Source organism: Cnephaeus nilssonii (assembly GCF_951640355.1).
Source record: "Cnephaeus nilssonii genome assembly, chromosome: 10".
NCBI lineage: Eukaryota > Metazoa > Chordata > Mammalia > Chiroptera > Vespertilionidae > Cnephaeus > Cnephaeus nilssonii.
In genome coordinates, this window is record NC_137081.1 from 22,029,036 (window position 1) to 22,051,175 (window position 22,140).

At 45.4% G+C, this 22,140-nt stretch overlaps 1 protein-coding gene across 6 annotated transcripts in view; it reads right to left on the reverse strand.

Annotated features, from left to right (window-relative positions):
• Nucleotides 1-6,446: 6,446 nt before the first annotated feature.
• Nucleotides 6,447-22,140, reverse strand: part of NHEJ1 (non-homologous end joining factor 1) — an 83,404-nt gene continuing 67,710 nt past the window's right edge. For all 6 annotated transcript variants that reach the window (XM_079782560.1, XM_079782559.1, XM_079782562.1 and 3 more), the window contains 3 exons: nt 11,546-11,663; nt 10,256-10,374; nt 6,447-9,652 (listed from right to left, as the gene is read on the reverse strand). In XM_079782560.1, coding sequence (XP_079638686.1) covers nt 9,578-9,652; nt 10,256-10,374; nt 11,546-11,663 — 312 coding nt within the window. In that variant the 3' untranslated portion in view covers nt 6,447-9,577. The remainder of the gene's footprint in view (nt 9,653-10,255; nt 10,375-11,545; nt 11,664-22,140) is intronic.

A 22,140-nucleotide genomic window follows, 5' to 3' on the forward strand; every position in this document is an offset into this window, starting at 1 on the left:
AGCAACTCCACCAAATGCAGAAATGGGAGCATGCCTGTCTTTCAAGCCTCAGATCAGTCCAGAATGCATTCAGAGATCCAATTAGAGCCACTCAAAACTAACAATGCTTTGAAAGCTAGCTATTGATTAGAAATGGGAATGTCAAGTTACCTTTGCCCAAACAATAAGCTCATTACAAGGCACTTCAGAGAGCTCCAAGCATTAAAGACCTGGCTTTGATGACTTTGAAAGGGGAGGAAAAGGCAGCAGAATTAGTTACAAAAAGAATGTGTTTTCCCCTAACATCAGAGACTAAAGATTGTGGGAAACTCTTATACACAGGAAGACATACCTATAAATATGGATAATAACATATTTATCAAATAATGAGCTTTATTTCCACCCCAGTGTCTCTATTTGGGAAGAAATAGTTGCTTAAAGAGAATCTTGGAAAATACTAGTCCATCGAATGTTCAGTCAAGTGGGATAGAGGTACTACTCTTGATGCTCAAGTGATGCTCCTGACATGCCTGTTGGCATTCTGTAACTGGGTTTATGCTGGTCACCCACCTCACCAGTCTCTCTTGGTAGAGATAGCACCCTAAGGATGCTGGGCTCTGTAGCCAAATAAGGAAAGTATACAGGCACTGGCTTTTTAATAAGTTGTATTCTTACCCTAGAAGTTTGGCTCAGTGGATAGAGCATCAGTCTGTGGACTGAAGGGTCCCAGGTTCCATTCTAGCTAAGGGCACATGCCTGGGTTGCAGGCTTGGTCCCCAGTGGGGGGCATGCAGGAGGCAACCAATCAATGATTCTCTCTTATCATTGATGTTTCTATCTCTCTCTCCCTCTCCCTTCCTCTCTGAAATCAATAAAAATATATTTTAAGCCGAAACCGGTTTGGCTCAATGGATAGAGCGTTGGCCTGCGGACTGAAAGGTCCCACGTTCAATTCCAGTCAAGGGCATGTACCTTGGTTGCGGGCACATCCCCGGTAGGGGGTGTGCAGTAGGCAGCTGGTCGATGTTTCTCTCTCATCGATGTTTCTAGCTCTCTGTCCCTCTCCCTTCCTCTCTGTAAAAAACTCAATAAAATATATTTTTAAAATATATATATTTTTAAAAAATAAGTTGTATTCTTAGTTTCTGAAAAATGATAAATTTGTTCCCTTATGGCCGAAACCGGTTTGGCTCAATGGATAGAGCGTTGGTCTGCGGACTGAAAGGTCCCAGGTTCGATTCCGGTCAAGGGCATGTACATTGGCTGCGGGCACATCCCTGGTAGGGGGTGTGCAAAAGGCAGCTGGTCGATGATTCTCTCTCATCAATGTTTCTAGCTCTCTATCCCTCTCCCTTCCTCTCTGTAAAAAATCAATAAAATAAATTAAAAAAAAATTTGTTCCCTTATGGCGGCTATAACTAACAAAATGATATTTAAGCCCGACTCTCACCTTACAACTGGTTGCTGCAAACAACAAAGATTACATCCATTTATCTCCACAAATTTCTAAAACCATGTGCGTATAAGAGAGACAATCTCTTCATTTACTCATTCAACAACTATTTTTGAGCAACTACTAAGTGCCAGACACTGTTCGAGGTGCTTGGGGTGTGAGAGAACAATAAAAACAAACCCCTTGATTTCTGCTCTAATGGAGCTTTATTCAAGTGGAAGGCAGTCGGGAGACCGAAATCAAACATAAATATAAAAATAAGTAAAATATATAATGGTTTAGAAGAGATTAAGGAAAGACTATGAGCACAGAATATAAAGATGGTGTAAAAGGATTGGGAGCACAGCCAGCTTGTGAGAAGAGGGTGAAAGGTCAGGAAGCAGGTGTTCTACCAGGTGGGGTGGTCAGTGGAGGCCTCAGTGAGAAGGTGGGACTTAAGCAAAGACCTGATAGAGGTGAGGGCTTCAGCTAAGTGGTTAACTGGGGGAAGAGCATTCTAGCAGAGAGAACTGCATAGAGCAAAGGCCCTAACATGCTTGCATATTATAGAAGTAGCAAGGAGACCAGTGTGGTGGAAGATGAAGCTACAGGGGGAAATGGAGTGAGTAAGCTTGACTCTACTTTATGATTATGAGGGTGTTTATCAAACTTTTTATAAAGCTCAGCATGAAGATAATGTACCCTTTAAAGAACTTGGTGTTACATGGAAATATAGACACAATATAGTTAAGCAAAAGTAAAAGCAGGTAACAAATACCACTTATACATACAATTCTTTTAAACTTGTTAAAAAAGAGGTACATAGTCATGGCTCTCACTTTGTACTTCATATGCTTGAAAATTTTTTAGGAAAAGAAATCCAACCTTTTAAAATCATCTTTGGGTTGTAGTTTCCTTGAAAGCAGGAGTATGTCTTTGTGGCCATATATATGTATGCATGTACATATATATGTAGCATAATGCCTATTGGTGAGATGCTAGTGAGTATATTTATGACTTGAGTAAATGCATTTTTAATTATTCCTGTTTCTTGTTGAATACGGGTTTTTTTATCTTTTTTTTTTTTAATTCTCACTGAGGATATTTTCCCATTGATTTTTAGAGAGAGGGAAAGACAGAGAGAAATATTGATGTAAGAGAAACACATCAATTGGTTGCCTCCTGCACGCATCCTGACCAGGACCTGGGCCAGGGAGGAGCCTGCATCTGAGTTACCGGCCCTTGACTGGAATCAAACCTGAGACCCCCTCGGTCTGCAAGCTGACGCTCTATCCACTGAGCCAAACCAGCTAGGGCTTGAATATGGATTTTTCAATCTCATTCCCCACACATTTCCTACAAGCCTGTGCCATCCCTTTGAATTCCTTTGTAGTGACCCAGGATTTTCCTGTTGGACTTTCCCATTTGCAGTTCAAGTCTATGTGTAGCCTAAGGTTAAACCAACAAGTTCAGCTTCTTCATTCCCCCTCTCAGTCAGGAATATGGCCCATTCTCTGAAGCTTCCATTAGGGATCTCTGAAGCTTCCATTGGGGATCATTCTTCTCATTGAATTATTTGCACTAGTTGCTCAAGTTGCTCAACTGTTGAAATGTTTTCCATTATCATTAGATGTTTTTTTTAAAAAAATATTTTTATTGATTTCAGACAGGAAGGAAGAGGGAGAGAGAGAAAGAAACATCAATGATGAGAGAGAATCATTGATCAGCTGCCTCCTGCATGCCCCCCACTGGGGACCAAGCCTACAACCCGGGCATGTGCTCTGACCAGGAATTGAACCGTGACCTCCTGGTTCATAGGTTGACGTTCAACCAATGAGCCACACCAGCCAGGCTCATTAGATCATTTTGATGTCAGTTTCATACTTGCTACAATGCCATTTGATGTCTGCCATTAAGTTACTTTTGAGATTCCTATCCATGAGCAAACATACCTCTTAGAGTCTCACTCCCAGGAACAATATTCCACATGTCTTTGTGGTACAAAGCACAGCCCCCACCAAGCAGTCCCTGCTTTAAAATGGCTTTGATGAATGATCCACAGGAACCATGTCAGACCCTGAATTATCTCATAGCACCCTAGGTGAGAAACATCAAGTGCTCTTTGTTGTTCCTCCATCCCCATACTGTATGAATAGATTAAGTAAATATAGTTTCATTTGGCACAGCTCTGCTATTTCATTCTTTAAATCCTAAAAATGGCCCAGTGGTGCAGTTCAGTGGTTGAGCATCAACCTATGAACCAGGAGGACACGGTTTAATACCAGTCAGGGCACATGCGGGTTGCAAGCTCAATCCCAGTGTGGGGCATGCAGAAGGCAGCCGATCTATGATTCTCTCTCATCAATGATGTTTTTATCTCTCTCTTTCACTTCCTTCCTCTCTGAAATCAATAATAAAATATATATATATTTTTTAATCCTAAAAATGCACATTCACTTTGACCATTCAATTGTCCACGGTGCTGCAGCTGGGGCCTCACTGTGCTTTACCTCATTGACTGCTGACACTCCAAACATAGTGTGGCTGCAACTTGTGCCCAATGCATCCTGGGTGCTTGACAGCCCAGTACGATCTCGAAGTCGACCACTTCACAAGTCAGGTATCTGCAAGAGGAACGTTCTCTGTCTTTTGGTGAACATATCGCCATGTTAATTTCCCCCCTTTACATTCTTTATTTTTAAAATGAAGTTGATTGGGGTGACAGTGGTCAACATGAACATATAGGTTTCAGGTGTGGGTTTCTATGTTACAAGATCTGTATATATTGCACCGTGTGCCCACCACCCAAAGTCAAATCTTCCCCTGTCACCATGTATTACAACCTCCTTCTCCCCCAACCCATCCAGACACTGTATCCTTTTTTGATTCACAATGTCACTGTACAGCTTATCTAGTCCCATCCTGCCACATTTAATTTGTACTCACTGTAGAGAACATAGTGGACATCAGCACTACCAGAAAACTCCAGTGAGGGTATCAGTATCACCTTCACACATCATCAGAGTATTATTATTTATATTGCTATTATACCAGATTACTAATCAAACACAAATCCTTTTTGCCAACTCCCCTTCCCCCAACCAGTGCCTTCCTATTTCTCCCATATGTGACATAGGACAAACTGGCATTGCTTTGTGCCCTAGAAGTGCCAGGCAGCCATAATAAACTGAAGCAGCAGTCTCCCCCTGGTCCGGCAGCAGTCTTTTTCTGTCTTGGATAAGGGAACTCTTTACCACCCAGGATTCCCAGAAGTACTGCTCCCGACCCATGAACACAGATCGACCCCGTGGGGCTTCCCCACCAACTCCAACTCCTTTCACCACCCCCTGCTCACCCTTCAAGGCCTAGGGTGGGAGGGGAAAGGCAGGATAAAGAGCCAATCAAGAGGATTACCCTTTCCCTACTCCATTCTCCCTTCTTCTCCCGTCACCAATTTCTGACCGCTGTCGATCCTATCAGGGGTCCATAAAGCTAGGAGGACTCTGGCCCGGGAGAGGGGGGTAGAGGTTAGGCAAACAGGCCAGGGAGGCAGTTGGTTGAAATTTAACCACAATATTCTTGGTCTCTATTGTTTTGAGTGAGGCCCAATATTTCCACAGCAGGATTATAGGATCTGATTAACCATGTTAGACAACAATGCCGAGCTGGGATGGGCTTCCCCTTCCAGCTGCCAGTATGAAAAAGTAAATACAACACCCAGATTTCAAAAGGGACTCCAAGCAGCCCCGGAGTCCTAGTCCCCAATTCTAACCCTGCTACTGATTTTGGCCCGAGTGAGGGGAGGAAGAGTATGGTACTGCATGCTCTTTTAACTCCTGGCCCTTGGCCCAGACTTCCCAGGTGAGTCAATGGCTGTGTGCTCCCCACACCCTGGAGTTCTTCCAATGCCTCTTCCGGGTTCCCCCAGGCTAGCCCAGAGCCTCCAGAACCCATGAAACTTAGGTGAGGAGAAGTGAGCATTCATTCAAAGGGAGTGTGGAGAGCACAGCAAAACCTGCTGCCCTCCCAGATAGAGATACTGAGTGCAGGTAGGACTTGACAGGTTGGAAAAGCAATGGAGCCTTTGCTAGAATGCTTTGGAAGTCATGCTACCTAATGACTTCCCATGTGCCATAGTAGGGACATGAGACCCCAGAATTGAGGGGAAGCAGAAAGGACCGCCAAAGCAGAGTCTTAGGAGATGAGAAAGTAGTCCTCGAAGTTGTGGGATGAAATAGGGAGGCCAGATGGGCTTGTGGTTCCTCAAGTAGAGAGGGATTCCCTCGGGTCCCTCTCCCTCATACATGGACACCTCACACCCTCCCAATCAGGGTTGGATCTTTGGAGGCCCTGTCCAAGAGAACATGAAAAATAGAGCAGTAGGAGCCTTCAACAGGAATACCCAGTAGCAGCTTCCAGGGGGTCTTAGAAAAAACCCTTCCTCCAAAGAGTGGGTCCCTTCTCCTCTGGCATTTCTCTCTGTATCTAAGTGCCTGGCGTGATCCATTAAAATTTTGTGAGCCTGAAGGTTTACTGATGTCAGTACCAGGGACTAGGAACCAAGGGCCTTGAGCTCTGAGTATGGTGGCTTCCGTGTAGTGTGTCGCTTACTCCTTTTGAACAGTTTTTTCAGGAAAATTCGAAGGTTAGAGAAGCATCTCCTAATTGTATCAAAACCCAGTTTAAAAAAAAAAAAAACAACTAGGAGAAAATGGGGGACACAATAATTGGAGAGAAGAAAATGCACTGGTGACGATGTCAAGAACGAGATTGAATCAGGACCAGAAAAGGCACGACCTTTTATTCCTGCTCCTTCTGCCATCTTCCTATGGACACATGGACTCCTGCTTATCTCCAGAGGACCAGCGAGGAGAAGGATATAAGGGCTTCGGAACATGGGAGGTTTTAATGAATAAAAAGGCAAGAAAAGGGAGTTCAGATGTACCACAGGATAAAATTAAGAAGCAGCAGGGCTAAGTATGCAGGAGACTTGAGTATCTCACTGTGGGGACCTGCATTAGATGCGTGGGAGGCTCTAGATCTGACAGGGAGAGAGATTCCAGGTCCAGAGCCAAGGAGCACCAATTTCATTCTTTGCCACCTTACACCCTAAGAACTCCAGGGCGAGCCTCAGGGTTCAGTGGGAAGACAGAGACTAGGAGCTCCTTCCTACCTTCTCAATAATGTCACTATCCTTTGGAAACACTCCTTGATCTGGGAGTCTGGCTGCCTGTCACGAGAGGGAAGAGAATGACCCCAGTGGGATTTTCCAGGACCCAGCTTGGGCTCTGCCTTCAAGGACTGCTGGGAGAGCCCTCTGTGAGGCCTGAGTAAAGGAGGTGCTGCCCAGCTGGAGTGCTAAGGGGTGAAGATTTCTCTTCCAGCAAAGAGCGGGCCAGTCCTAGCTGACTGTGGGGGAGGGGTGAGCCGGCCAGCCAGGCCAAGTAGGCCTTGCAGCCTAGGTGGCGCTATTTCTCTACTTTTTAGGTCAAGTTCCTGCAGGAACTTCCTCGAGGTCTCTAGTCCTGCTCCTGGTTTGCTGGCTGGCTCGTGTAAACCACCTTATATTATTTTTTTTTCTAAAAATACTCCAAAGCAATTGAAAGAGTCCCTTCTCCCACCAGCCAGCCCTGGCCCCAGCCCCGGCCCCGGGGAGCGGGCGGGTAGGCGGGGAGGTGGGCCACTGCTTTATTAAACACAGGGAAAACTAATATTTACGGAATAAAATTTATGGAGCAGCCACGAGAATTCGACCCTTTTATGTGCATGTGGAGTGGGGGTTGGGCCAGGCTGGGGGCCTTGGGGAGGGGCCCAAGCCAGGGGGCAGGGCTGGAATACAGCCTGGTTAGGCCAATTTGTCAAGGCAGGGATTTCCCTGGAGTTGCCCTGGGACGAAATATTCTCAACCACCACCCCTAGGTTTTGGGGGTAAGAGGTTCAGGGCAAGAATGCCTGAGGCAGGGCCTCTAGAAACAATGTTTATAGAAGGTTGTGTTTGGGCAATATCCCCATGGAGACAGCAACTTTTGGGGGATACAGTGGGCAGTGGACAGAGAGGTGATTAGGCATATTCTTACTTAACCTTTTAAAAAAAGTACACATTCTTTTGAGAACATGAAACAAAGTTATGCTTCTAGGATTTTACTTATAATTTGGGGGGACTCACAAACCCCAGAACCCTCTGTGATGAAAAAGGCCCACTCTGGAGACTGTGCTCTTAAGGTAGAGGGGTTATCCAGGTGAAGAACCCGTATTTTCTCCCAGCTTGCTGGGGAAGTCTTTCCATTTTCCATGTGGTCTCATATCTTGTAGATCCTTGAATCTGGTTACCTAAATTATGCCAAAAAGAAACTAAAGAACAAAGTGAGGCATCTATAGATTGATTTCACTTGGTTCCCAATGATTTCACTTCAATGACAGTCACGACTGGGTACACCCTACGACACTGGTCTGGAGGTAAAGAAAGTTAACAGCAGCAACTGGGATGAGCTCTGTTGACGTTCTCTGACTCTACCAGCAGGTAAGGACATGGAGGTAAGTCCCGGAGTCTTTTAAAGTTTCCTGCCGTGAAGAGCAATGAGGACTAGAACATCCTATTGAAAGTAGGCAGGGCCATTGAAGGATGTCACAGTGGAAGATAGGAAAGAAGAATCTGACATCCTCCCTTGAAAATGTTTTCAGTAATGTATAGAATGAGGAACTCAGCTGTCTGGGTTCAAATTCTTACTTATTAGTTGTGTGACCTTTGATAAGCCACTTAATCTCTTCAAGACTCCATCTCCTAGTGGGTTAGCAGTATCTTCCCCATCTGATGCTGTGAGGAATCAATGTCAGACACTTATTAACCTGGTATACATTAACTGCTCAATAAATGTTATTATTGTTGTTTTCTTTATAATCATTATTTTATTATTGCTTGGATTGCCCACTCTCCCAGAACTTGACATAAGGACAGAAACACCAATCCCAGAGAGAATATGAGGGCGAGGAGGCATTTGACCACCATATGTAAAGAAATCAGAAAAGGCCTCTGTGGGTTCTGCCCCTGACCCCTTCCTCTACCCTACAGATCCCAGTTAACATCTGAGTTCTACTTTCCTTCCTGTCTCTCCAAGGTAGAGTTTCAGATGGTTTACCTATATAGGAAAACCTAGCAGAGAGGAACAAGGGATTTTGCCAATCTGGTCTGCTACATTGTCCAGATCTGTCCAGAGTTGACTTTCTATCTAAGATTCTGCCTCTCATACGGCCTTTATGTTTTTTCTTACTAAGCACTATTCATTCTATAAGTCAATTATGTTGTCCCAGAGAACTCCTGTGGCTATTTCCTGTTCCCTGTCATCCTATCGTTCCTAGTTCTTCTGGTTACTGTTATTTGAAGTGGAGCAAAGGATGGGAAGGTAAAAATTTTTTTTCTCCCATTCCAGTGGGAAACTACCTTGGCCCTACTGTAGTTTAACCTGTTGTCTATGCCTTGGAAACAGACAAAAAACCACCACCACATCAATTAGGCAAAGGAGAGCATAAGCCATCTGCTCTGTCTTGTGCCCACCATGGAGACAGTTCTCAAGATCAAAGTTCCCACATGCAGGCTTAGCACAAGCCATAGTAGAGAAGCACATGAGGAACCAAATGATTGGGCTGAGGCCCTAGACTTTATCAAGAGACAACAATGGAGTGGAATCCAATAACGTGAAGTGGGTAATGTGTTCCGAAGAATAAGTACTCTCAAAAGCAGGGGAGTGTGAGTGCTTTTTGTTCCATGCTAAAGAGAGAAGTGGGTCTCTGAGGAGCACCTGGAATTGGCTAGGGACTCTTGAGAAAGGTAGGCAAGGCTTCCTAAGCATGTTGTGCCTTTTTGTGCTGACTTGTTCTATACACCTAAAGTCCATGGTAGGGTCGTGGGTCTAGAGAGCCTCCACCAAAAGAGAGGAAGGTATGGGATTCCCAGAGACTGGCTTCCACTGGGACAGGCCAATGCCCAGTGGGTGGAGCCAACATTCCCTCAGTTAATAGCACTCATTCAGGTGGCCTGTGAATATGAACTTCAGTGATCCAGCCTCTGATGACATAACTGTGTCAGAGATCCTGTTGCCCCAGAAGCTCCTTTCGAGGTGGCACCAGTAACTGTTCTCCGGGTCCATCCTCAGCAGTTGAGACAGTGGCTTAACTGAAGAGCCCCCTTAGCTTCTTCCGCTTGACCTTGGACAGCTGAGGTCTCTTCACAGGGCCTGAAGTACCCTAGAGAAAAAAGCAACCTAAATTAATAGGGGTTTTGAACAGTTAGGAAAGGACCTTTCCTCCTCCTACGGCTCTGGTTAGGATGAGGCCTTCTTGGTGGTTGACACAGTGTTTTGGAGTCTATGTGATAAAAGACCCTAGGCAGGATGCCCAGCCAGCGAGGCTCAGTGGTTGAGGGTCGACCTATGAACCAGGAGGTCACGGTTCGATTCCCAGTCAGGGCACACGCCTGGGTTATGGGCTCAATCCCCAGTATGGGGCATGCAGGAGGCAGCCGATCAATGATTCTCTCTCATCATTGATGTTTCCTCTCTGAAATCAATAAAAAAATATATATATATATTTTTAAAAGACCATATGCAGGAGGTGCATATATCCCTTCTCCTCCAGGGAATAACCGCACAGACCATCACTGGAAGTGGCTAAGATAGTAAAGAAGTCAAGGTCCATCCAGAAAGCCACAGTTTGGAAGCCTGGTGACAAATATCCCCCAATATTATTAAAGCAGCATCAACTAGGTGGCAATTCTAGGGACCACAGACTTAGAGGCTATGGACTTCTCCAATGCTTAGAACGCCATCCAGGAAGCTGCTCAGGACTCACTGTGGGCTCTCTGTCAGGCACTGGGAGAGATGGTGCTGAGGAAACTGGCTCTTCTGGCTGGTTCAGAAGTTGGTTATCAGTTCCTTGTGCAGAGGCACTACTTGAGGTCTGAGGAGCTCCTAAACTCAGAAAGATAAAGGAAGATATCAGAATTTACCAGGCATTTTGACAAAGGCCAGGGTTGGTATCTATAATAATAAAAGGGTAATATGCTAATTAGACCAGACAGCCAATCAACCTCCCGGACATCATTCCGGACATCCTGTCCTTCCAGACGAAGCCACAGCAGCAGGAGCCAAGGCAGAGGCAGTTAGGGGTGATCAGGCAGACAGGCAGAGGTGGTTAGGGGTGATGAGGCAGGCAGTCAGGCAAGCAGTTAGGGATGATCAGGCAGGCAGGCGAGTGGTTAGAGGCAATCAGGCAGGCAGGCAGAGTGGTTAGGGGCAGTCAGGCAGGCAGGCAGGAGAGCAGTTAGGGGCGATCAGGCAGGCAGGCAGAGGTGGTTAGGGGCGATCAGGCAAGCAGGCAGAGGGGTTAGGGGTGATCAGGCAGACAGGCAAGTGGTTAGGGGAGATGAGACAGGCAGGGTGAGTGGTTAGGGGCGATCAGGCAGGTAGGCAGGCAGGCGAGCAGTTAGGAGCCAGCAGTCCCAGTTTGCGGAAGGGATGTCCAACTGCCAGTTTAGGCCCGATTTTGCAGGGATCCCCACGGGATTGGGCCTAAACTGGCAGTCAGACATTCCCCAAGGGGTTCTGAATTGCGAGAGGGTGCAGGCCAGGCTGAGGGACCCCCTCCCCGTGCATGAATTTCATGCACCTGGCCTCTAGTTAATATATAAACAGACAGAAGTAGCCACACATGCAACTTCCAGCTGACTTTCCAAAAGCCCTGTTTCTACTCTGAAGAGTCCCCAGGCCCACTTTCACCAGATAGAAAAAGAGCTTCCTTGACTCAAAATAGCCAACTGTTCTACACATTTCCTATCAGTCTCAGGCATGGAGATTCATCTTTCTCCTGGTTCTCTTACTAATTCTCCTAAGCACCTAGATCAGTTCAATAGAACTTTCTGCAGTGATAGAAATGGTCTGTATCTCCGCTGTCCAACTTGTAGCCTCTAGCGGCTGCTGAGCACTTGAAATGTGGCTGGAGCAAGTGAGGAAATAACATTTTCATTTTATTTAAGTTTTATTAATCTAAACTTAGTCACCAGTAGCTACCACAGACCTAGACTGTACAAACCTAGACCCTAACTTTAACCCCAGGAGACCAAGTTCCTCTGGAGCTACTCACCAGCATCCTGATGCTTCTGTCTCACTTGGACCTCTTGTCTGGTGACTGCCATATACAGATTTTGTAGATTCGTGACAAAGGGTCTCCCATCACCAACACTGCATGCCTCTGGTAGTTTCTATAGCGGAGAGGAGATGCTGTCATTGATTACACTGTATCTAGAGAAAGGGGACTTGATATTCCACTGGCATCAACCCCAAAAGAATTTACATAAACAAGTCAGATCCATATCTGAGGGCACCCATATCCAAGCCTGATGGGACCAATACATAGGACTCTTGGGTAATCTTCTTCTCTGAAAGGCAATTTCCAAATGTATATCTTTCTTTCCTTCAATATTTAGATCTATTACATTTTCCCATTAATACCCCATAAGTCTCTAGGCTCTTTCTTCTAAAGGGATGATCTTTAGAGGACTGCTTTAGGAAATCGCTGTCTCTAAATTATCCCTGAGCTGCACAGATTACTATTTTAATTAAGTTCACTCCTAAACCTCCATACTAGAGAGAAAAATGATGAGAGATGGGATCCAGGATAGGGAAGTGAGAGCATTAGGGGAATGGCAGACTGAGGGACAAGAAAAAATTATGGAGTCATGATGTTCCATCAGAGGCGATGGGAGAAATACAGTTTATAAAGCTTTGGAGGCTAAAACGACATATTATATTCCTACTGTAATCCCACTGTGCTTTGTCATAACCCATGAACTCACATGACAGATATTGCCCCCAAGGGGGTGAAAATTGGTTCTTGAGGGGTGAAAACAATCTTACTCTTTAAAGTATAAAGCACAGATATGTATAAACATAAACAGAATTTTGGTATCCTTTTGATATTTAAGATTTCCTGAGGGGCGTGATTAGGGGAAAATGTCTTAAAAGGTTCCTTAGGGAGGTGATAATGAAAAAAAAGTTGAGAAACATTGTTAAAATCACATTATATTTGTTTCCTTCAATAAAGAATGAACTATGGATTTATATTCACAGCAAAATGCTTTGCCTAGTTTGACTTTCATATAGTCTGAACTGAAGTGAAATAATGCTGAAGACTGAAGAAAGTGCAATAAAAACGAGATGAAAGAGTATGGTATCCGGTGTTCCCAAACCTGGCTGCACTTAAGCAACTTGGAAATGGCCCAGAACTACTTCATCTATCCCTATGCATGCAAATTGTTATGGTTCCCAGCCAAGTTAGCAGGTCTCCAAGGAAGCCATGCCAGCAGCTCATATGGGAACCAACCCAAGAATCCTGGATTGGCCCATATCTCTTGTCAAGGGCACTTTCTCTGGGCTATAAGGGCATTCGTTTCTGAAAATGCACTGTGGGAGAAAGATGGAAGAGTTCGCAGGAGAAGCAGTGAAGTAATTGTGAACCATAGTCAAGACTATACAGTTGTCTTATGGTGGCAGCTGAAGAACTTGCTGATCCCAGGAAATGTAACATACATTTCTACTCTAACCCGATTCCCACCAGAAAGATTATACCAGTCTTGGACTTTCACCGAAAGCCACAGACAATGAATCAGAAGCCATGAGTGCAAACTTTACTCCAGCCAGTCATTACACTAGGAGTAAAACAGCTGTCTTCTGCATCATTATCAGAGGAAAGAACTGAAGCAGGGAAGGCCAACTATCAAGCCACACACCTCCACCTCACCTGACTCTCCTTCCAGGTTCAGCTCTCCAATCCCCAAGCCACTTCCTCCCCCAGAAGGTCCTCTACTCCACAGCCAGAGAGCCCTCCCTTCTACCTCATGTCTCTAGGATCTCCCTTCATTTTGCTCAAGAGATGTGGCCTCTCTGCGTCATCCATACACAGCTTGGCTGGCACTGTACTGTTTGTACAAATGGCCTAGGTAGAATCCGGCAGCCAGGGTCATCTCCTCCTGCCCTTTCTATGGAACTAAACAGACTCATCCATTTTCCCGGGTGGTCTGTAGCCAGCTCATGTATTTAGTCTCAGAGTGAAGTGCCAGGGCTGAGAGGCCACTAATGCCGGCGCCGTCCTGGACCTGAGTCCAAATCTAGAACCTATATGTTAGCCCTCCCTCTATCCTTCCCCTTCTCAGAGAGATCTGGTGCTACCGTTGCTGCCAAAGGACTAGGAAATGAATATTTGTCCGTTTGCTGATATTTGCTATGTGCTAGACACTGTTCTAGACCATTTTGTCTTATTCACTGCTATTTCCTTGGCACCTAGAACAACCTGGCCCATAGTAGGGGAGCAATAACTATGTGTGCATAAATGAACATGGTCGGCAATAGTATGTCCCATTTCCCCAAGGAAGCCACAGCTATTAAGTGACGGGACAGAGTTAGAATCCAAACAGTCTGACTTCAGGGCCCATAAATATAATGACTACTCTACTTACTTCTCTGAATAGCAGAATTTTCATTAAAAGGGAAATGTAGCCCGCTGGCATGGCTCAGTGGTTAAGTGTTGACCTGTGAACCAGAGGTCATGATTTAATTCCTGGTCAGGGCATATGCCCGGGGTTGCGGGCTAGATCCCCAGTAGGGGGCATGCAGGAGGCAGCCGATTCTCTCTTATCATTGATGTCTCTCTCTCTCTCTCCCTCTCTCTTCCCCTCTTAAATCAATAATAAAATAAAATAAAACATATTTTTTAAAAAAGGGAAATATAGCCTTTCCCAGGATCACAACCCTCAATCCCTCACATCACAGATCATCTGCTTATATATTCCATCCAGCCCAGGAACACGCTTCCTCTGGTGACGAGAAAAAAAGTGAACACATAAAAAAAGACAGCTGGCTCTCCCTGGAAGCCGCAGGAACTGAAAAGCCATAACCTTAATCTTTCTCTAGCCATTCCCTGTCATCACTGATTCCTTGGGCAGCGTCTGCAGAATGTGCTACGGGAGAGAGGTGTAGAGGCCTGAGTCTGGGAAGGAGAAACTTAAGCTCCTTGCCCAGGACAATGGCAGGGGCGAGCCGGGGCGGGTGGCAGAGATCAAAGGGAGAATGCTGGAGTCAGGACTAAGAAAAGCAAATAGCAGTGCCCCTGCTCTAAGTATGACTGAGCCAGGAGCAAGGTGTACCAGCCACAAAGCGGGTCACTGCCCAGGATGGGGAGGGGAAGAATATTGTGTAACATGTTCTACTGTATAATGTGTTCATCTGATTAACCAGAATCAATGCTACTCGGCAAAGGTGAGACTCCACCATGTGCCAAGCCCTGCAGGACTGAGGGCGGGGAAATGGACGCATCAGTCCTCCCCTCCTCAGAACAGGAGTGAGTCAGAGTCCCTGCCTCGAAGGGAGATACATTTTTTTCAAGTGTTATGCTATAACAGAATTATAAACAACAGGTAATGGGAACCAGAGAAGAAGGGGACGAATCTTGACTGAGAGTCCTCAGAAAGCTTCGGAGGTGGGGACATCAAGGTCAGCCTTGCTAGGTTAGACTGTGAACGTGCTAGAAGTTTCTGAGGCACAAAGGTGTGAAAACACAGGCTATACAGATGTATCTCAGGGGAAATGAGACCAAGAGGCTAATTCATATCCACCAGATTGCAAAGGACTTTGCATTCTGAAGTAAGGATGTGCCTGTGGGAATTTCCTTTTGTTTCTCTACAATACAACTGCCTGCCACGGCTTCCTTGGCTCCAAACTGATACAACGATGAGGAATCAGAAGCTTCCTCTAGGTTCCCCTTTTTAGTCTTTCCGCTACATCTATGTGACCTCTTTTCATACTTTATTCACCAAATATTTACTGACCACCTACAGTGTTCAGGATGATTTAGATTCTGGGGATATAGTATACTGAACAACAGAAACTTAAAAAAAAAACAAAAAACTGGGAGAAACCAAGATGGTGGCATAGGTAAACACCTGAACTTGCTGCCTCGCACAACCACTTCAAAACTACAACTAAAAGACAAAACGGACATCATCCAGAACCACAGGAAGGCTGGCTGAGTGGAAATTCTACAACTAGAAGGAAAGAGAAAAGCACACTGAGACTCAGAGGAGCTGCAGAAGTAAAGTGCAGAGGTACAGAGGCGCGTGAGAGCAGAAAGGGCTGGCAACTGAGGACGCGGCTGGCTTTTTCAATCGGGAGGGAGACATAAGCTCCTGACTGCTCTGAACTCCAGTTCCAGGCGAGACTCTGGGGACCCAGACTCATACGGGGAGAAACTGGACTGTCTGGCATGGGGTGGAACTCGAGGGCGACTTTCTCTCAGAGGTGCTTGCAGCAATTACCGAGGGACACTGAGACCCGGGGGCCTCTTAGGGCAGGGCTGACGGGAAGCCATTGCTGTTTGCTCTACCCTGAGACCCCGCCCCACCCAAGCTGTGCACAGAGGCTTTTGCATATGAATGGCCTGGTTCTTTGAAATCTAAAATTACCTAACAAACTGCAGCTGAGACAGAGAGACCCAGAACATCCAAAAGAAGGCCCAAGGCCCCACAGCAGCTTGCATTGCTTCACAGCTGGGCCTCATCTGGGAACCTCCAAAACCCAAACAAAGAAGAGGAATCTGCAGATCTCTCCGTAGCTCCTGCTGGGTGGCCTCAGGCAGAGGCTAAATTAGCACCTCCTTGGAGATCCAAGAGCCAGTGTACCCAGTGGTCAGAGTGGGATAATCCAGATTACAACTCCTCAGATCCATAAGGGACACACTCAGGGGCAGACTCAGTGGGCACCAAAGCCCCACTGAAGCAAGTCTTGCCTCATAAGGGTGTCTCCAGCACAGAAGTTCTCCCATCGTAGACACAGCTGATCCTCACAGCCAACTGGCCTGAAGGTCAATTCCTCCCAGTGATACCAACAACAATCAAGGCTTAACTTCAACAAGACTGTGCACACAGCCCACAAAAGGATGCACCTCAGGTAACTGGGGAGGCTGAGCCACTGGGCCCTATAGGACACCTAGCACACAAAGCCACTCTATCAACACAGGGAAGCAGCCAAAATGCAGAGACAAAGAAACAGGTCACAAATGAAAGAAATAGAGGATATAGAGTTCAAAACCACGGTTATAAGGTTTTTCAAGAATTTTCTAGAAACCGCCAATAAATTTAGTGAGACCCTTGAGGATATGAAAAAGGACCAACTAGAAATGAAGCATACACTGACTGAAATAAAAAATAATATACAGAGATCCAACAGCAGACTAGAGGATCGCAAGAATCAAGTCAAAGATTGGAAATACAAAGAAGCAAAAAACACCCAACCAGAAAAGCAAAAAGAAAAAAGAATCCAAAAATATGAAGATAGTGTAAGGAGCCTCTGGGACAACTTCTAGCGTACCAACATCCGAATTATGGGGGTGCCAGAAGAAGAGAGAGAGCAAGATACTGAAAACCTATTTGAAGAAATAATGACAGAAAACTTCCCCCACCTGGTGAAAGAAATAGACCTACAAGTCCAGGAAGTGCAGAGAACCCCAAACAAAAGGAATTCAAAGAGGACCACACCAAGACACATCATAATTAAAATGCCAAGAGCAAAAGACAAAGAGATAATATTAAAAGCAGCAAGAGAAAAACAGTTAGTTACCTACAAGGGAGCACCTATACGATTGTCAATGATTTCTCAACAGAAACTATGCAGGCCAGACAGGAGTGGCAAGAAATATTCAAAGTGATGAACAGCAAGAACCTACAGCCAAGATTACTCTACCCAGCAAAGCTATCATTCAGAATTGAAGGTCAGATAAAGAGCTTCACAGATAAGAAAAAGCTAAAGGGAGTTCATCAACGTCAAACCAGTATTATATGAAATGCTGAAAGGTATTCTTTAAGAAGAGGAAGAAGTAGAAAAAGATAAAGATAAAAATTATGAACAAAAAATACATATCTATCAACAAGTGAATCTAAAAATCAAGTGAATAAAAAATCTGATGAACAGAATAAATTGGTGAATATCATAGAATCAGGGGCATAGAAAGGGAGTGGACTGACAATCCTCGGGGGGAAAGGGGTGTGGGGGTGTGGGAAGAGACTGGACAAAAATCACACACCTATGGATGAGGACAGTGGGGGAGGGAGGAAAGGGCATGGGGTGGGGTGGGAACTGGGTGGAGGGGAGCTATGGGGGGGGAAAAAGAGGAACAACTCTAATAAACTGAACAATAAAGATTTATTTAAAAAAAAAAACTCCCCTCTTGAAGTGTACATTCTAGAGAGGGGAGATCAAGATGGTGATAGCACCATGGAGAAAAATAAATCTGCACAAGCATAATGGTATAGGGGCAGAATTGTGTTGCAACTTTACGTAAATGGAGGTCAAAGAAGGCCTCACTGAGAAAGTGACATTTTTAAAAAATTTATTTAACTATAGTTTGCATTCAACCTTATTTTGTGCCAGTTTCAGGTGTACATGTGACATTTTAAAAAGACCTAAGTGGAAGTGAGAGTATAATCCACATATCTGGGTCAAGTGACCAGGCTCCCAGTTTGCCTGGGTCCATTCCAGTTTATGCTTATTGTTTGTTAACAGAGCTCCCTTTTTCTCTTGTAAGTGTCCCAATTTGGACAATAAATTAGATGGCCACACTATATCAGAGCATGGCAGGTATCCATGTGTATCTGTATTTATTTAAAACTAGATGCCCAGTGCACGGATTTGAGCCCTCTCACAATCCGGGACCCCTCATGGGATGTTGGAGAGCCAGTGTCGGCCCGATCCCTGCAGGCCAGGCCGAGGGACCCCATCAGTGCATGATTCCATGCATAGGGCCTCTAGTATGCATATAAGATTTTTGGTTAATCTCTTCCCACCCTGTCCCCTCACCCCTTCCCTTTGAGATTCATCAGTCTGTTCCATGTTTCCATGACTGTGGTTTCCCCTCCTGCGTTGAGCATCTGCCCCCTGGTGGTCAGTGCACATTATAGCTACCGGCAGGTCGCTTAGGCTTTTATATATAGAGATTGTGAGATAATGAAATCTATCACCTTTTTCCCCCTATAAGATGGGAAGCCATTAGAGTTCATAAACAAAAGAGTGAAATGATCTGGTTTTACTTTTTTTTTTTTTGTTAATCCTTACATGAGGATACTTTTCCATTGATCTTTAGAGAGAGTGGAAGGCGGGGGGCAGGGGAGGGAGAGAGAGAGAGAGAGAGAGAGAGAGAGAGAGAGAGAGAGAGAGAGAAACATCTATGTGAGAGAGACACATTGACTGGTTGCCTCCCACATGTGCCCCGACCATGGTCTGGGCTGAGGATCTACCAGGTAACCTGCAACCAAGGTATGTGCCCTTGACCAGGAATCAAACCTGAGACCCTTTGGTCCAAGGGCAGACACTCAAACCACTGAGCAAAATCAGCCAGGGCTGGCATTTCCATTTTAAAGTAACACACTAAATAAAGACTATTTTGAAAGTAGAAAAACAGGACCTGCAGATACTAGTATGTCATCCAAATAGTGAACACCCAAATGATTTCTTTTTCTTTTTTTTCTTTTTATTAATCCTCACTCGAGGATATGTTTTACTGATTTTAGAGAGAAAAAAAAAAGAGAGAGAGAGAGAGAAAACATTGATCTGGGGATTGAACCCAAAACCTTTCAGTGCCACAGGACAATGCTCCAACCAACTGAGCCACACCAGCCAGGGCACAGCCAAATGGTTTTTGATAGGATGAAAAAAAAAAAGAGAGATGGTGGTGATGTTCAGATTTTTAAAAGAGAAACATCTCCCTCTCCCTTCTTCTCACTTCAAATATTTGCACAGCATCTCACGTGGATGAGCTGTTTCTGAGTTTCAGGCAAGATCCAACCCCGAGGGGTCCCTCTGTTTTATTCCTCACAGAATACCCCTCTGTTCTCTCAGTTCATTGAGCACAAACCTTGGTGATTTGGGAGAGAACACAGTACCCTAAGTATACAAGGCACGCTGCCCTTGAAGATCGTATGTGAAGTCGACGAGACAGCTGACACTGCTCCTGTGTTTGGTCTGGTTTAGCTTTGTTTGGGTCTGTGCCGCACAAGGCCTACCCTGACCATTCCGCCTGCCTCCACTGACCTCTGCATGCTCTCCCATCCGCCTCTGACTCCTGAGCACCACCCACTCAACGCTGGGCTCGGCTAAGGAAAAACAGGCCTGAACTTAATCTTGTATTTGAAACTTGCAAATTAATTATAGTCTAGTCACCCCTCCACACTTTTAAAACAAGGTGGGAGGATGGATGAATGCACATATACCTACACTCAAGCATGCATGTATGCAATCTAGTCAAATCATTAGTTCACTTGCTTTGTGGCCGCCTACCAAAATGGGTTACCTTTGCTGCTTCACTCTCTCTCTCATGGTGCTGGACATACAATGGAGATAAGATAGGTGCAGAGTTCAAAACAATTTGAGATTAAAGACCAGTTTTGCTTATATTATTTATGTTTTTGTAGTTCCACTCGAGACCTACTTAGCGCCCTGAACTATACAGTCAGAAGAGAGGAAAGGTGGGGAGAAAAACAACATAGAGAGGTCCAAATGAAACGCTTGGATGGTATTGGTAAGATTGACATTTTGGAATGCGTTTGAGGTACTAGGCACTAGGCTAAGCATTTAATGCATTATCCCAATTGATCGCCACAGTAACCCTATCAGTTAGACACTAAAATCATTCTCATTTTGTATATGAGAAAACAAAGGCTCAGAGAGGTTAAGTAACTTGGCCAAGCCCACAGCTAAAAAGTGGCAGAATGGGGAGGGGGGAGACCCAGGAAGCTGAGCTCCAGCACATACACTGAACCATTCACTCTGATGCCTTTTAGAATCACCCAATGAGACCCCCATCTCTCCCTCCCACCCACCCCAGAAGAAGGCTGGTCCCTGTTCTGAGGTCGAGTCCTACTAGATGCTAGCTCTCACCTTCTTCCTTAAATCTCCAAATAGCGCAAGAGGCTGAAGAGGGAAAAGACACAATGCCCTCCAGAGAAGGAAAGCTGACTTAACCCCTCGAATATCCTCCAGTGGCACCAGAAAATCAGGAAAATGAATCTCTGGTATGGGGAGGCTCTAGATTCTAAATTGCTTTTAAAATAAGTACAGCCCCTCAAAGTCATAGCAGGAAGGCCCCTCAGCTCTGCCCCAAAAGAAAAATAATGGCAAAGGGAGTGGAAGTGAAGGTGGGGGCAGGGGCCGCTGCTCTCATAAGAGCCCTTTGTGGTGGCTGCCTCTGAAAGGAGGTTTTGCTAGACAAGGTGGAACTTCTCAAGGTGACAAGCAAATGGTACAGCCTAAGCTGTGACCCTTTGCTCACTCCTTAAGCACCCCCTCCCCTTCGGGGGGCCAGAGCCCTAACTGTCCCGAAGCCCCACCCAGGCACAGCACAAACCAGGGCTTTCTAGTCTGGAGAGCGACTGACAGCAGCAAAGGGGCTGGGGGGACAAAAGTGGTTTCCTGGGGGGGACGGATCCTCAGAGGCCCTCAGAAAGTGCAGTAGCAAACTCTCATTCCTTCTTTTCTCTCCCCCCTCCTTCTCCAAGAAGAACAAGCAGTTCCTGTTGGCTCTAGCTCAGGGAGGGGGCTCCAACTAGCCTGGGGGGGGGGGAGGGGGTAAGTCGGAATGATAGTTTTGCACCTCTCTCAAATCCAGCCATCTCACCATCCTTTTCCCAAATGGAAATGAAGCAATGTGGTCGAACGCAGAAAGGAAAAGGCATCAGATTTAGTAACAAAAAGAAACACACAGCTCCAAGGCAGGCATCTGGCTCTGAGAGCTCGGATCCCTGCCCTGTGCCACGAGCTCAGCACGTAAGTGCCATTTCCTTTTTTCTTTTTCTCTCTTCTGTTTTAGCGGAGTCAGAGGACAGTCAGCTGGGGCTGCAGGGCACAGAGGTGATTTAGAGGACCCAGCAGTATTCTCTGTAGAACATCTACCACCAAAGGGATTCTCTTTCACTCCAGATTACACGCTTGACAGCTGGGAACACAGCCCACTGAGGCTGTGATCTCATGAGTTCCCTGACCCCACTCTGCCTGCTCCCTATAGGATGACACAGTGTCCTCTCCACCCTGCAACATCTTATTCTATAGGGTGATACACCACATCTCACACACACACACACACACACACACACACACACACACACTCGTGAGCAAGGCCTGATCTCCATGACCTTAGGTAGGTAAAGATTTCTTAACAGATCATAAAGAAAAAAAATTGATAAATTGGACTACATTAGAATTAGGAACCTCTATCTGAATAGACACATCTACAAAGAGGATATACAGATGGCCAATAGATAAATGAAAAGATGCTCAACATCATAATCATCAGAGAAATGCAAATTAAAACCACAATGAGATATCATCTCACACATGTCAGAATGTCTCTATCATCAATAAATCAACAAAAACAACAAGTATGCTGGTGAGAATGTGGAAAAAAGGGAACCCTCGTGCACTGATGATGGGAATGCAGATTGGTGCAGCTACTATGGAGCTGCCTTATGACCCAGTGATTTCACTTCTGGCTATATATCCGAAGAAACCCAAAACACTAATTTGAAAGACTATATGCATCCCTATGTTCACTGCAGCATTATTTACAATAGCCAAGATAAGGAAGCAACCCAAGGGCCCATAAATAGACAAGCAGATTTAAAAAAAAAAGTGGTGGTACAT